The sequence below is a fragment of the Schistocerca gregaria genome, chromosome 2 (genome assembly GCF_023897955.1).
Source record: "Schistocerca gregaria isolate iqSchGreg1 chromosome 2, iqSchGreg1.2, whole genome shotgun sequence".
In the NCBI taxonomy this organism is placed as follows: Eukaryota; Metazoa; Arthropoda; class Insecta; order Orthoptera; family Acrididae; genus Schistocerca; species Schistocerca gregaria.
This window is the reverse complement of record NC_064921.1, coordinates 140,831,102-140,846,563: the sequence shown is the minus strand read 5'-3', so window position 1 is coordinate 140,846,563 and position 15,462 is coordinate 140,831,102. Positions and strand designations below refer to the sequence as shown.

At 37.4% G+C, this 15,462-nt stretch overlaps 1 protein-coding gene across 4 annotated transcripts in view; it reads right to left on the bottom strand.

Annotated features, from left to right (window-relative positions):
* Positions 1-15,462, bottom strand: part of LOC126336522 (serine/threonine-protein kinase mig-15) — a 327,805-nt gene that overhangs the window by 172,588 nt on the left and 139,755 nt on the right. For all 4 annotated transcript variants that reach the window (XM_050000312.1, XM_050000314.1, XM_050000311.1 and 1 more), the window contains exons 8-10: positions 15,109-15,267; positions 2,781-2,908; positions 274-394 (exon numbers count right to left, since the gene is read on the bottom strand). In XM_050000312.1, the coding sequence (XP_049856269.1) occupies positions 274-394; positions 2,781-2,908; positions 15,109-15,267 (408 nt within the window). The remainder of the gene's footprint in view (positions 1-273; positions 395-2,780; positions 2,909-15,108; positions 15,268-15,462) is intronic.

Here is a 15,462-nt window from a genome sequence, read left to right as displayed (position 1 = left end):
TAATCTTTCTACCTGAAGGTTCTTTACATTTGTGCAAGTTAAACCCTAATGGGAGGAAAAAACTTCCTGTTTAATGTTTTGAAGATAGATTTATACTCTTTGCCCAAACAAAATTGTCACTATTCCCTGTAAAAGAGTGATACTATCTCTCTTTTTTTCTGGAATTTATTGTGATATTAGAAGCATGACCGTAACCCACACTGACAAAGAGTTATTAACAGATGAAAGTATTAATTTACAGACTAAAACATATTATGGAAGTAATAATATTACCAATTAATCTCTGGGGAATTGGTGGTCTTGCAGGAGGACCAGGTTCTGGAATTTCCTCCCTCTCATTTTTTCTACTGTGCTTTGATTCCTTGGATTCATTCTGAGTTAACGTCCTACCCTCCTAAACATAAACAAACAAAAACAAAATTTGGCCTTAACAATAAATCACAAACAGAAAAAGTCATCATAATTATTTGTGTAATATATAATACGAGAGGTATTCAAAAGAAAAGGCACAAAACACTGTGAGTATAATAGAAGTTGTTATTCAGAAGTAATCAATAGAGGCCTGAGCTTAACTACCCCACTGTTTAACAAGCTGAAGGATTCCACGTTCCCAGAATTCCTGAAGCTATGACAGGACCCAATTCTTCACTTTGTCCTTCAGTTTGTTGCCTGAGCTGAAGCACTTCCCTTTGAGATGTTTTTTTAGCAGACCAAACACATGAAAGTTGCAGGATGACATGTCTTGGCTGTATGGTGGATGCTTAAAGTTCCTCCCAATTTAACTTGGCCATTACATTTTGTGTGACCTCAAAGTCGTGTGGATGAATGTTGTCATTGGACAGAATCACCCCCTCCATGATCAGCCCAGGCCATTTGCTCTTGATGGACTTGCACAGACTACTGAGTGTCTCACAATATGTCACTGTTACTGCTTTTTCTGTGTTCGAGGAATCTGGTGAGTATCAGACCTCGGACTTCACAAAAGACAGAGAGCAGCATCTTGCCCACTGAAGGACTATGAATTTTTTAGGGGGAGGTGATGACATTAGATTCACATCCCTACATTTATTACTATGTAATCACAAAGGGACATGTGCAAATTTCAGCCAGTTGGTTCTTACGATGCTTTGTACCTTCTCATTTGCACACCCCTTATACAATTCTAACAAAGCAAAAGTTACAAAATTTTTTATTTTTTAAATGTTTTACACATCATAATTGTCATCTCTCACTATGAAGCCAAATGAACCAACTTTAAAAATTACAGATACATCTCTCTCTCTCTCTCTCTCTCTCTCTCTCTCTCTCTCTCTCTCACACACACACACACACACACACACACACACACACACACACACACACACACTATTACATTTTCAGAAATTCTCAAATGGAGCAGGAAGGGGCTGTCATGCAGATATGATTTTAATTCTCCTCTTAAGTTGCTTTTATTATCCACAAAACTCTTTGCATTACTGCGTTATTGGACAAATGCTTTTTAAATGATGGATACTGACAGTAATTTCTCCTTCTAGTATTATATTTATGAATTTTGAATTATGGATACTGACAGTAATTTCTCCTTCTAGTATTATATTTATGAATGTACTGTTTCCGAACTGTGATTTACTGTTGAGAATAAACTTCATATGGGGAGTCAGTATACTGTGCAGCTGCTGTCAGTATTCCCAATTGTCAAAAGAGCTTTTTACAAAAAGTTTTGGAGAGGACACCACATATTGTCCATACTAGACAGTTCTGTGCAAAATATACTTTCTCCATCAGTGAAGAGTTGATGCAGAATATGAAGCCCTAGGACATTAGTGAATGACAATAGGAAAAGTAAGTGACTTTTTGCCATTTTCATCTCCAAGTCAGCTATCACATGTAATGCAAAAGTCGCATGTCACTTTAAGATCATCTGTAACAAATGTTTCCCAATTAAGATTCTTATAACAATATTACGAAAAGGATAGATTGCTACTCACCATGTAGAGGAGACATTGAGTCGCTGAAAGGAGCAACACAGAGACTACTATACATTTAAGTTTTTGGCCAAAATGCTGTCTTCTGAAAGCAGAAATCACACACACACAAAAGCACAACCCTCACGCACATGATCACCATCTATATCCGATGCAGACAGTGTTTGTTTGTGTTTGTGTGTGTGTGTGTGTGTGTGTGTGTGTGTGTGTGTGTGTTTCCTTCTTCACAAGACAATTAGGCCAAAAACTTAAAATGTATTGCAGTCTTTTTGCAGTGCCTGTCAGACTCAATTGCTCATTTTCACAATATTGTTATTCCATCCTCGACTTCCAGTTTCTTAATTCAGATTCTTATCATCTTAAACATCTAAGAATTTTCATTTATTGGTTTGTGCATTATTTATAATACTGTGATCAGTTCTTGTGCAGTACAGAATTGCAGGTTTGTGTTTTATTCACATTCAATGGAAGACCATTTAGAGAGAATAAATTACTAATTTTCATTGAAATAAATGAAATAATATTTGTAGTTTCAAGCACTGAGGTTCTCCATTAGGACTGATTGTAATACTTGCATCATCAGCAAACAGAACTATGTCTACTTCTTAAATATAACAAGAGCAAGGGCAAATGCAGAACTGAACCCTGTCAAATTCGGAAGAAGCTGTTTTATTGCATACATTCAGTTTCCTAATGCAACACTCTGCATCCTTTTAGTTTGACAGAATGAAAACTAAGAACAAGCAAGATCTCTCATACCATAAAATTTGATTAACATATTGTTTAAGTAATGACCTGAATTTGTGCAAAGTTCCTACGAAGTGTATCGCCTCCTGGAGCCTGAACAATGGAGGATGGTTCACCTGCTGTTGCTGGTTCTTCTTCTTCATTTTCAGAACCGCTATAATGGTAGTCCTCACGTTCTGAAACAGGAAGAGCAAAACTGGTCATATTTAACATGATAAATACTTGCATTAACTACACTGAAATAATGCAACAACTGATGTGCCATCTTTGAAGCATCAGTATGAAAGGTATCGATCTATCTGATTACTGTTACTGATGCTCAGTTATGGAACCTTTGTCTCTTTGATGTCATGAGGTGGCTATCAAGCAGGCTAGAAGACTAATCCAGAAGGCATGACTGAGAAAAACTGAGAAACAAAATGAAATGTTCTTTTTGAGCTTCATTATATGACTGATCCTGAACATTGGTGTAATTTGGTTGATTTATGTTTCAGGTATCAGCAGCATGTGCTGCTGCCCACAGTGCTGCCAGAAACTGCAGTCAGGTGTGTGTGAGTTGCATCTGTGTGTGTATGTTGTCTATTTTTGACACAGGTCTCATTGGCTGAAAGGTCATTTTCCGACAGACTTTTTGTCATGCCTCAGCACTTCCACTACGTGGTGAGTAACCACTATCCTTTTCATAATATTGTTACATTCCATCCTGGATTTTCTATTGTTTGATTCTGTTAGAAATCAATAAGTTTGTTATTACTTCATATTAGATTTCATATGTTTCTTAGCACCCACTGTTAACATGAAACCGGAAAACCAAAAACTATGGGCTAGTGCAGCACCTGCTATGGTGATACATACCGTTCCAAAGGGCTGATTTCTATCCCTACGCCTTCTTATTTATAGATGATATATCTAAAAGATTGGGAAATAATGTATGAAATGTAAAGGTAAAAATATTGAGTGGGGTTGTCATTTCTATTTTCAGGGGACATCCTATGTCGAGGAATGGCACGCGTCAACATGGAACAGCGACTGCAGTAACTTTACAAGAAGAAATGCCTGCTCGTATGCAAACGTCCCAGGGATCACTCACCTGCCTCGAAGATGCGCAGAATTCCTAAAATTGTATGTACATGAACAACTGTCAATTAAGCTGTGAGGAGGAGGGGGGGAAAAAAAGAAGAAGAAGAAAGAAATGTTCTTTTTGAGATTCATTCTATGACTGACCCTAATCACTGACAGAAAGTCTTGATACAATTTGTTTGATGTATATTTATTTAGTAGAGATCAGATACGTGGTGTAACAACTTTTAAATACCAACACCAATACAGACAGACCAGAAGTCCAAAAAAGAGCCGCAGGACATTACAGTCAAGAATTAAAAGTAAGAAAAACTAAATTAATACCTTTCGTATTGACATACAAAACAGCTATTAGAGTAGAGTGTAAAGAACAGGTTTAGATATATGTTACATGTGGACAAAATCCCCTTTACTATCAGCAATAGGCAGAACATGGAAGTTTAAACAGTGCTGAAATGTGCGCTATAAGTGGATCCGGTGCTGAAGACTGCTGGGCCCTGTGTATGTTGACTGTTACTTCACAGCAAGGCCTCACAGATGAAGCATGTATCTTATGTAATAGTGGTATTTCAAGGTGTTTTCTGTATTTTAGAAGGTTAAGTGTGATAACTATGACAATGTTTAAAACTTCATTTGCACATAATTTTGGGGAGAGAAAAGTGAGACTTGATTAACTTCTTGTGCTTCCGTGAAAGTGATCTCCTGGAATAAAAACACTGAATTACAGTACATTATCAACTCTGAAAATTATAGCGGACTGAAGATAAGCTAGGCACACGGCAGCACCGACAGAGTACCTCATTCTGACCACAGAGAATAAGATAATTTCTGAATCGCCTGTTGACTGGAATACTCTCTTTCAAATTCTGAAGGTGGCAGGGGTAAAATACAGGGAGCGAAAGGCTATTTACAATTTGTACAGAAACCAGATGGCAGTTATAAGAGTCGAGGGACATGAAAGGGAAGCAGTGGTTGGGAAGGGAGTAAGACAGGGTTGTAGTCTCTCCCCGATGTTGTTCAATCTGTATATTGAGCGAGCAGTAAAGGAAACAAAAGAAAAATTTGGAGTAGGTATTAAAATCAATGTAGAAGAAATAAAAACTTTGAGGTTCACCTATGACATTGTAATTCTGTCAGAGACAGCAAAGGACTTGGAAGAGCAGTTGAATGGAATGGATAGTGTCTTGAAAGGAGGATATAAGATGAACATCAACAAAAGCAAAATGAGGATAATGGAATGTAGTCGAATTAAGCCGGGTGGTGCTGAGGGAATTAGATTAGGAAATGAGACACTTAAAGTAGTAAAGGAGTTTTGCTATTTGGGGAGCAAAATAACTGATGATGGTCGAAGTAGAGAGGATATAAAATGTAGACTGGCAATGGCAAGGAAAGCGTTTCTGAAGAAGAGAAATTTGTTAACATCGAGTATTGATTTAAGTGTCAGGAAGTCATTTCTGAAAGTATTTGTATGGAGTGTAGCCATGTATGGAAGTGAAACATGGACGATAAATAGTTTGGACAAGAAGAGAATAGAAGCTTTCGAAATGTGGTACTACAGAAGAATGCTGAAGATTAGATGGGTAGATCACATAACTAAAGAGACAGTATTGAATAGGATTGGGGAGAAGAGAAGTTTGTGGCACAACTTGACCAGAAGAAGGGATCGGTTGGTAGGACATGTTCTGAGGCATCAAGGGATCACCAATTTAGTATTGGAGGGCAGCGTGGAGGGTAAAAATCGTAAAGGGAGACCAACAGATGAATACACTAAGCAGATTCAGAAGGATGTAGGTTGCAGTAGGTACTGGGAGATGAAGAAGCTTGCACAGGATAGAGTAGCATGGAGAGCTGCATCAAACCAGTCTCAGGACTGAAGACCACAACAACAACAACAACAACAACAACAACAACAACAACAACAGATGATCAATAAATGGCCTTAGAATAGTTGTATGTTATCTGTTTAGACAGATGAAGTTTGTAATTTTGATTAGTCAGAAAAGTTTAAAAATAAATTTAGTTCAAAGATCCTCCTAAAAAGGGGGGAGGGGGGTCATCTTATAGTCAAGGTCATCTTACAATCAGGTAATATCAGTAAAAGTGTAAGACACAGCTTTAATGTAAAGCAATTTTATTGTGGTGCACACTCTTACAGAGAAAATGTTTCATTCTCAAAATGGTATGATTCCCTAGTCTCATTCAATATTTTGCCACTACTGAGTATTCTGTGTAACTGAAGAGAGTCATTCAATTTCATGTTACTTTAACCTGTTGTTGAAATTCATTAGTGGTTTCTATGCAATGGGATGTGCACACAATGCTCATGATTTGTCTATGGAGGATGTAGATATTTTCTGTGAAATTCACTTACAAATCTACATTTACTGCTGGTTTAAATGGCCATGCCGATAGTACTCGTTCTTATAATTTCGTCAGTATGATCAGTTAAAAGATACAACCTTTAACAATGAAAACTGTCAATGAAGTGTGACACAGTTCGTGCAGGCTACTGGAAGTATGATGAGGTATGGCAAGGTATAGAATGAGTGCAGAAGGTCAAGGCTTTTCAGTCTTTATCACAATTCGTAATCATTTTTCTTGCTCATCCAATTGCAATACGTAGGTATAGTGCCCGGATAAAGCACTATTCGCATTCCTGCCAAACTGCTTGTTTCACTGTACTTCTGGCAATGTATCCATAGAAGAAAAAGAAGCACTGACCTAGGTCACACATCTATATATATACACACACACTATGAATCACTGTGAAGTTTGTAGGAGGGGGTACTTTTTGTCACACAATAAATTGAGGTATTTCCCATTCCATTCACTGATGAATAGTGGGACAAACAATCAATTTCATGCCTCTGTGCAAGCTGTTACTTGCTTAATTTTATCAGCATGGGATAGGTATATAGAAGACCGAAGAATATTTGCGAAGTCCCTCAGTACAATTTGTGCTTATCTGGACATATTGTGTCGTGTATGTCGTATAAGGAGATTATATATTATGCTACGAGACCAAGATAATGCTGTGTTCGATTATATTTTTATTACAATACAACTGTTTTGGCATGATTACTATCTTCAGTTCGTATCAGGTGATCTTGACATCGATACAATATTGTTGCCACTACTGCATAAGTTTGCTCCTTTGATGTTACTGGAGCTATAGATGTGTTAAACTTTAGCTGGAGCAATTATTTCTGTAGTTGTCAAATTACGAAAGTTTATTTCATAATTATGTTACTCGGCAGCTTTATTGAGAACTGAGTCGCTGACTAAGACACTGATATCATATGGATATCAAGACTACCTGATATAACCTAGAGACAGCAATCATACCTACTGTAATAAAAATATTATTCAACACAGCAGAATCTGGGTCTCATAGCATAATATATTACGTTCTGCTCAGTGCATTCTCATGAGATGTACAGCATCTTTGTTAGAGTGTCTGCCAGATGTTGCAATATTTCTATTCGATTCAAAAAATGGTTCAAATGGCTCTGAGCACTATGGGACTTAACTGCTGTGGTCATCAGACCCCTAGAACTTAGAACTATTTAAACCTAACTAACCTAAGGACATCACACACATCCATGCCCAACGCAGGATTCGAACCTGTGACCGTAGTGGTCGCTTGGTTCCAGACTGTAGCACCTAGAACTGCTCGGCCACACCGGCATGCTCTATTCGATTCCCTCACCTGTTAAATGGCCCTGTGTCCAATCACACCATCTTTCTTTTCATATGCCTGATGTCCTCTGTTGGTCTGATTGAATCTAGGCCACATGTACTTGAGCAACATTCAGGTATATGCTATATATGTGTTTTATATGCAATTTCTTTTGTAGACAAACTGCAGTTTTCCAGTATCCCATCATTTGATTTACCCAAAGTTGATACTGTGTGATAATTCAGCTTCATAACTCTACACAATGTTACTCCCAGAATTTATACAACATGAATGATTCAGGTGTCACTCATCAATCTTTTAATCTAAGGACAACATACTTTCAAATTTCATAAAATACAAAACTTCCTTGCTCTATGACAATAGCAAACACCTAACTGGTGGTAACTGCAAATTTTCCCAGCAGCATTTCATCATACATGACAGCATCACCAGCAGAATGTCTTAGAGGGAGAGTCATACTAACCACTAAGCCATGGCAGACCTTCTTAGGCTGCATCCTATGCACGTGTCTGAAGCGACTGACAACAAGTGATGTTCAGATATGCTATACTCCAGCAACAACCAGCAACACTGTGCAATGATCTCCTGTTACCAGACATCTACTAGAGCCTACCAGCTGTTTCTATAAAATGGCGCCTGTAAACCATAGAATATTGTACCGCTCGAGAGCAATGCAACAAAATTAGTTTTACTTAGAAAAATAAGGCGATAACGGAGTGCTGTGCACGAAATTTATGAAGTGAGAAATCTTCATGGAGAATTTCATAACTTATATCATCAACTACTATGAAGACTGCCAAACAAATTCTTTGAATATATATAGATGAGCACAGAGATGTTCGGCTATCTCACCAATAAATTAAACACAAATATTTCTTACATGATCAGTAACTCTCAACAGCCGGTACTGACTGTAAATACTGATGAATGAGTACTGTTACAGAGCACATTTCCCTGGTGTAATGGTAGCATCTTAGGCTAGCAATCAGGATAATTGTTTCATAGCGGGTTTGACCTCGGCTACTGCTAATATTTTAACTGATATGGCTCGAATCCTGTCACTAATTCTGTATACTAAGTTTTATCTATGGTGTTTACACTGCATTTCGAAGTACAGGGTGATTATAATTAAAGTTAAACTTTCAAAACACTGTGGAAATAACACCACTGGTCAGAATGATGTCAAATTGCAATGAATTTTATCGGAGTAGGGGGGAAATGTAAGGCAGAAGAAAAAAAATAGTAAGAAAATTGACCAATAGATGGCACTGTATGTGTCAGAATACGTAAATAAAAATACCTGTCATGCACACGACCCATTGAAGTTGGTGTAAACATGCCACATACGTGGCTTTTCCTCTTTTCGCGTCTGCAACATTTGCCATGGCTGTCTCAATGTTGGATCGCACTCTCCTTGTACAGCTGTATAACAAGAATGATAACTATGCACATGTTGCTTTGCAGAAGTTCCGGACACTGAAGGGTTTGAAAAAAGGTGTTGGTCCAATGACTGCTATGGATCTGGAGAATATGATTCGGAAATTTGAAAAGACGGGTTGTTTTGGTGTGCAACCTGGTAGAGGGAGAAAACGAATTGATTCAACACCAGTGGAAGCAGTGGCCACAGCAATGAAGGAGGAGACAAGTCATGGTGTGCAAACATGTAGTGCTTGGAGAATTGCCTATAAGCATGGGGCATAAAATCCTACAAAACATCCTTCTTTGCTATCCATTCAAAAGGAATCATGTGCATGAGTTGCTTCGTGTTGACCTCTCAGCAAGAGAGACCTTTGATTTAGAATTTCTTGCTCACATGGAGGTGGACAATGATTGGCCGTGGAAGATTTTGTGGACAGAAGAAGTCCACTTCCATCTGACAGGATACGTCAATACACTAAATTGCCGAATATGGGCAACGGAAAATCCACACGCATATCAACCAGTACCACTTCATCCTAAAAAGATCACTATGTGGTGCAGGTTTACTGCATAATTTATCATACACCCACATATTTTTAGAAGACACAGGTGCTTCCTGTCTTGTTACCTGTCCAGTCACCGGTAGGTGCTAATAGTGTCTTTTACACCATCACATCATTCCAGCTCTCCAACAACATGGTTGTGTGGATGGGATCCTTTTTATGCAAGATGGCACACCTCCGCACATTGCAAATCCAGTCAAACAGCTGCTGAAGTGCCATTTTGAAAATGACAGAATTATCAGCTGCCATTTCCCTACTGCCTGGCCTTCCCGATCACCTTGTCTTAACCCCTGTGACTTTCGGCTGTGGGGCTATCTGAAAGATGTTGTGTTCAGTGTTCCGATTACAAACTTAACTGCACTGAAGGCACGCATTGTGCAACACAGTCTGAACGTTACCCCGGAAACACTTCAATCAGTTGCAGAAAACGGTGGACAGCATGTTGAACATGTTTTGCGCCCGTCACACAGAAATTAATAGTTCAATTTGATTTTGATTGATGTTCTTTATGGGGTTTTTGGCCTCAGGATAATTAAAATCTTTGTGAGTGATACCTTTTATGCAGTTTTTGGCCTCGGGGCAATTAAAACCGATGTGAGTGATGCTTTTAATGCAGTTTTTGGTCTCAGGACAAATAAGAACCAATTTTTCCCATCTGATGTGATACGACCTTGCCAGGGTGGATGGACTTACATAACTAACATTATCACACTGTGCACCCATGCACACTGAGCATAACAGTTTGTTTAATGTCAAATGTACACCATAGGCACTTCTGTGTGATTCATTTGTCATTTGTAGTCAACCACTATCAAATTATTGTGCTTACAGTGCCATCTATTGCTACATTTTGTAACTACTTATTTTTCTTCTGCCATACGTCCCCCCCCCCCCCCCCCCCCAATCCAATATTATTAAGTTGCAATTTGATGTCATTCTGACCAATGGTGTTGCTTCTACAGTGGTTTGAAAGTTTAACTTTAATAATAATCAACCTGTATATTTTTAAGGTCTTGTCAAAGAACTTGACCTTTAAGTGTACACACACCTATCCCAGTATATCAAACACATTAAATTCGTAATAAAACAAAATGAACAATCATGAAATTTTACTGATATTTGATTGTTGGGAATGTAATTCATCGGCAATCAGTATTAAAGCCAAGTTTTTCAATTAATCTAAATAGTCTGCATAAGGAACATATGCAAAAATTTTGAAAACAAAGTAAGAAATAAAAATTAGTGGAGAGATATTTGATGGACCTCTCTTTCTGTACATGATTTCAAGCATCATTCAAAGGCATTTCAAATATTTCTCTGGTCTATTTGATTACTTTTAGACAAATCATTTCATAAAATATTTGATCATTTCCTTTCTTTCTTGAAGTTTTATTCAGAAAGGAAAGGATGATCTTACCGACATCTCATTTGCCTTTCTAGTGTCTTCTGTTTATGAAACTGCTAAATTTAGTACGTGATCTGAAGGATGTTAAATATCACACCAGCCTATCTTTTTACGCTTAAGATAGCTAGGTCTTGAATAGATAAGCTTTTCAACCCTTCATTTACTAGCTAGCTACAGCTATACGTGAAATATTTCAATTTTCCCTCAAATCAGTAATTAAGTTTCCCTTCATTACCCAATCACTTTCAACCAATTAAATATTTTCTTACAAAACTAGACATCACACTGGTCACTTGGATACTCCATTTGCCCATTTTTCCACTATTTGTTTGGCTATGAAAATTCAGTGAAAAACTCAATGGGTAATTTATAGGGAGTCTTGTTTTCGCTACACTCAAACATCTGACCAAAACATTTCGAACGTTAATCACATGACAAAACACAGTGAAACCCTTATTTTACGTTTTCATGCAGTCCAAACTTAAAAAACGCAAAACTGAGGAAAATGCAGAATTAAGGAAAATGTTAAAAACCCCCAGAACATGAGCAAAAACAAATGAAATTGGCCAAAAATCACAAACCTCCCCATTATTTTGTACAAAATCTGTCAAGTGAAGGAAATTAAATGTACAATACAAGATTTACACAATAATTTGTAATAATAAATTTCATCAGTTATTAAAAAAAACAAGTGTGTGTAACAGCACATAAAAACTCTACAAAAAGTGAAATTGGTCTGGGTACAAGATAATCAAGTTCTTTTCCTACATGCTACAACTACAAATTAGATAGCCCAAACAAGTGTGTTTGAGAGAGAATCCTTTGTGCTCACCCAGAAAAACCAAAAACTGATGAACATGCTGAATTAAACCAAAAACATCACAGCAGCTAAGTGGTTAAACCATAAGCACAAATGCAGACATCTGCTTAATGACATACTGTGTCAATATTGATGTTATTGTTTAATGCTTTGCTTGTGAGCCATACTTCAAATGCCCACTGTTGTTAAAGTGTTATTTTCAGCTTGATAAAAGAAACAGAGACATGAAAAAATTAGTTTACTTCCCAAACTGACATTACAAGCTTATTAGGAGTTGGTTCAGTGAATTTCTGTACACCATGTAAAATGTAAATTTGAAAGAAAGCTCAGGTGCTACAGTTTTGCTTCATACCCTCTATCACTGCTGCCAACCTTTACAATCTACAGTGTTTTGTGCAAAATATATACACAAATAGTGTATGTAATTGTCGCAACTGTATCATGTCACATAATCTGCACAGAAAGTATATTTTTGGCACTTAACAAAATGCTTTCATCCCTACCTGCATTTCTGTCACTGAAGGGCCACTCCCACTCTCCACACATGCTGTACATGAGCTCATTTTGTGTGTGTTTGTGTGGTGTGATGGCTGTGCTTGCTATCTGGTGTCTTAAAAAGTAACCAGCCAATAATGAGTTCATTAGCCGGAAATGGGTGACATTTCCTTGATTATGACCGAACATATTCTTCCAGACTCAGTGCCTGAAGCGCCCAGGTTCGATTCCCGGCGGGGTCAGGCATTTTCTCTGCCTCGTGATGACTGGGTGTTGTGTGATGTCCTTAGTTTAGTTAGATTTAAGTAGTTCTAAGTTCTAGGGGAATGATAACCACAGCTGTTAAGTCCCATAGTGCTCAGAGCCATTTTTGAGTGTTTGAATTTAAAAGTTTGATGATTGATATTCTTGCTGAATACATTACATCTTAGAAATACATACAAATATATGAGATTGAGTTTTAAGTGGCACAAGAAAAGGTGGTGGTTGGGGGCTTTTCGTCATGTATTGGCTCGGTCCAGAACACTTTGCATCGACTCTTGTTTTTCCATTGCCACTGGACCCTAGCAGTAGTTGTATCATAATTGTACAGTGAAGCTAAATGTTGCAAGTTGTGTTCACAACACTGAGTGTGGATTATGTCAGCATTTCCTCTCACACATCTCCCCTCTTCACAACAGCCTAAAATATTCCCTTAATTCTGCCACCATCCAAAACAGTCTGTCTTTTGAATCACTTTTAACCTGTTCAGTCAGATCAAATGTCAATAGGAAGAAAGCAGGACAAAGTCAAGCGAGACGTCGAGTACGAACTTAGAAGAAAGATAAACTTTATTAGAAAGAAATGTAAATTGGTGAATTTTTAGCATTGATCTTATGGAATTTTACAGGGGCTACAAATTTACTGTGGAGAATTATGAAAAACATAAAATCGGAGAACATAAAAATCATAGTTTTACTGCACCATCCTTTTTGCACAATGCCATTTCCAAGAAAATCTCGTTCTGAATCTTGAACCATTTATGAAGACGATTTTTACAACCCTTGATTCCTGAGACATAGGAAAGCATTCACACACACCGTGAATGACCTGTGTGCAGATAAGACAACCAATATCTCGTGAATGAAAAGAGATATCATTCCACTCTCAACTTTAAATACAATTTCAATATGCTTGTTACATTTCGTATGCAATAATGTATGACCTAAAATGAACTACATGCAAAGGCCATGCAATGTGATTTCAACTCTATGAACGCTTAAAAATTTCACACAGTCATTTACTTAGTTTTGTGCAGCACAGTAACTATGGCAAATAATGAAAATAAATTCAGTCCTTCATTGAGCAAAGATATCAAGCTGTAAAATATGGAAAATTCAAATTTTTTGCACCAAATAGTTTACTTTAAAATGGATGATAAATATTTCATAGCAGCCGGTGTGTCTGCTCCACTAGTTAGCCAAGAAGACTCATAGCTGTCACTCTCACTGCCGCACATGCTGCAGTGACAAGATTCACACAAGTTTGAATTCAAACATCGCAAGTTGTAGCAGGGGACAGGCAGTGCCACAAACATTGCTCACCTAGGCCACTTCCATAACTATACCTGTAGTGTGTTTTGTTGCCTGAAGCTGTCATGTGCTGTAGGTCACTTCCCTTGTGTCAAGTGTGATATTACTTCAGTGTATGTAGACGTAGGATAGTGCAATATCCCGTCTGTATGGAAATTTTCAATCCAGTCACAAACACAATCAGATATCGCATACGGATGTGTTTTCTTTAGAAGGCATTCAGATACACACTGAAGTAGACACCTGCGTAACCAATCGAATTTGTTTCTTTACCACATATTTTTGTATTTTGCTCAGGAACTTTAATCAATGTCAATTAAAGAAATGGCAACATCATGAAATATTACATCCAATATCAATATAAATTTCTCCACAATAACGCTCTGTGTGTTTATTGTCCTCGAGATTTCATGGAGCTTTGCAGCAACACTCAATCTAAATACACTGAATTCTTGATTCCCTGTATCTGATGAAAGCTGCAACAGTTAGTCATTACCTTATTAGTGTAGTTGTAAATTATCACTCCAGACTTTTTATTAACAAGATACAGAACCATTAAAAATTAAATGTTGTCTCTAATACTGACAACTCATTGTAAATAAAAACAGCTACAACAGATGGTAACTGCACAAAAGTGTCAATTACCAAAACAACAGGTGCATGACCTGTAAGAGCATCGAAAACCCAGAGGGCAATTGAGTGAAATTTAGATAAGACATCTGGGTAAGCAGTGGACATGTACACCAGCGAACGGCTGATATATCAAAGAAAACTTCTAAATGGCTCATAGGCCTAAAGGATCCTTGTAAATAAATATTGTCCTTTGCCCGTGTTGCTATGTTCTGCCCATTCACTATGTATACATCAACGATTCTTGCAAGAAATGTTAGTGGAGACCTGACAAGCTTTGAGCAACCTCTCACTAATCTGTAACCTCGCCGCCTACAAAAAAACTTGGATGGGCTGCTTCACTGTTTTTTTGAAATGGCATGTCAAATTTTCATTTAACAGATTATTTCTCATCAAAAGTTCCAAATATTCTATGACAAGAGGTCATATTTTCTTTTTTGTTACAGTAATATTCTCTGCGTTACCTTTTACGTCTTACCCCAAATTTCCCTTTAAATTCTGGCAGTAGAAGTAGTTTTACTTACAGCAGTACAAGATTAAAATTTTTGAAGTGTTACTATATGTAATAACTCATTGTGACAGTCCACCACATACAAGCCAGCAAGAGACGTAGCTGATGTTTTCCTCTCTCTAAAAATGTATATAAATGGAATTTTGGACACACTGAAATGAAAAGGTGAAAACCATATTTACCTTTCTCCTGTTTTCTTTTCTTGCACCGATCAATATGGTCTTTCAACTGTATCCTCACTTGCCTTTCAGTGGGCTGGTCACGGATGAAAGGATGTTTTAGCAACTGTTCCGTGTACGGTCTCTGGTGGTAATCCTTAACCAAAACAGTTTCAATGAAACCTACAATGGCAAACAAAACTGCATAAGCTCTGGAGTATTTGCAATACAACAATTTTTAATCCATAAAACATAGCAAAAGCCAAACTAAATTTCTCCATCTCTCTGACATGAAACTTATTCATAACACATGAAAAAATACTTAAATAATGCAATATTGTTTCTTGGATCAAAAGGATAAATTAAGAACCCGTTAAA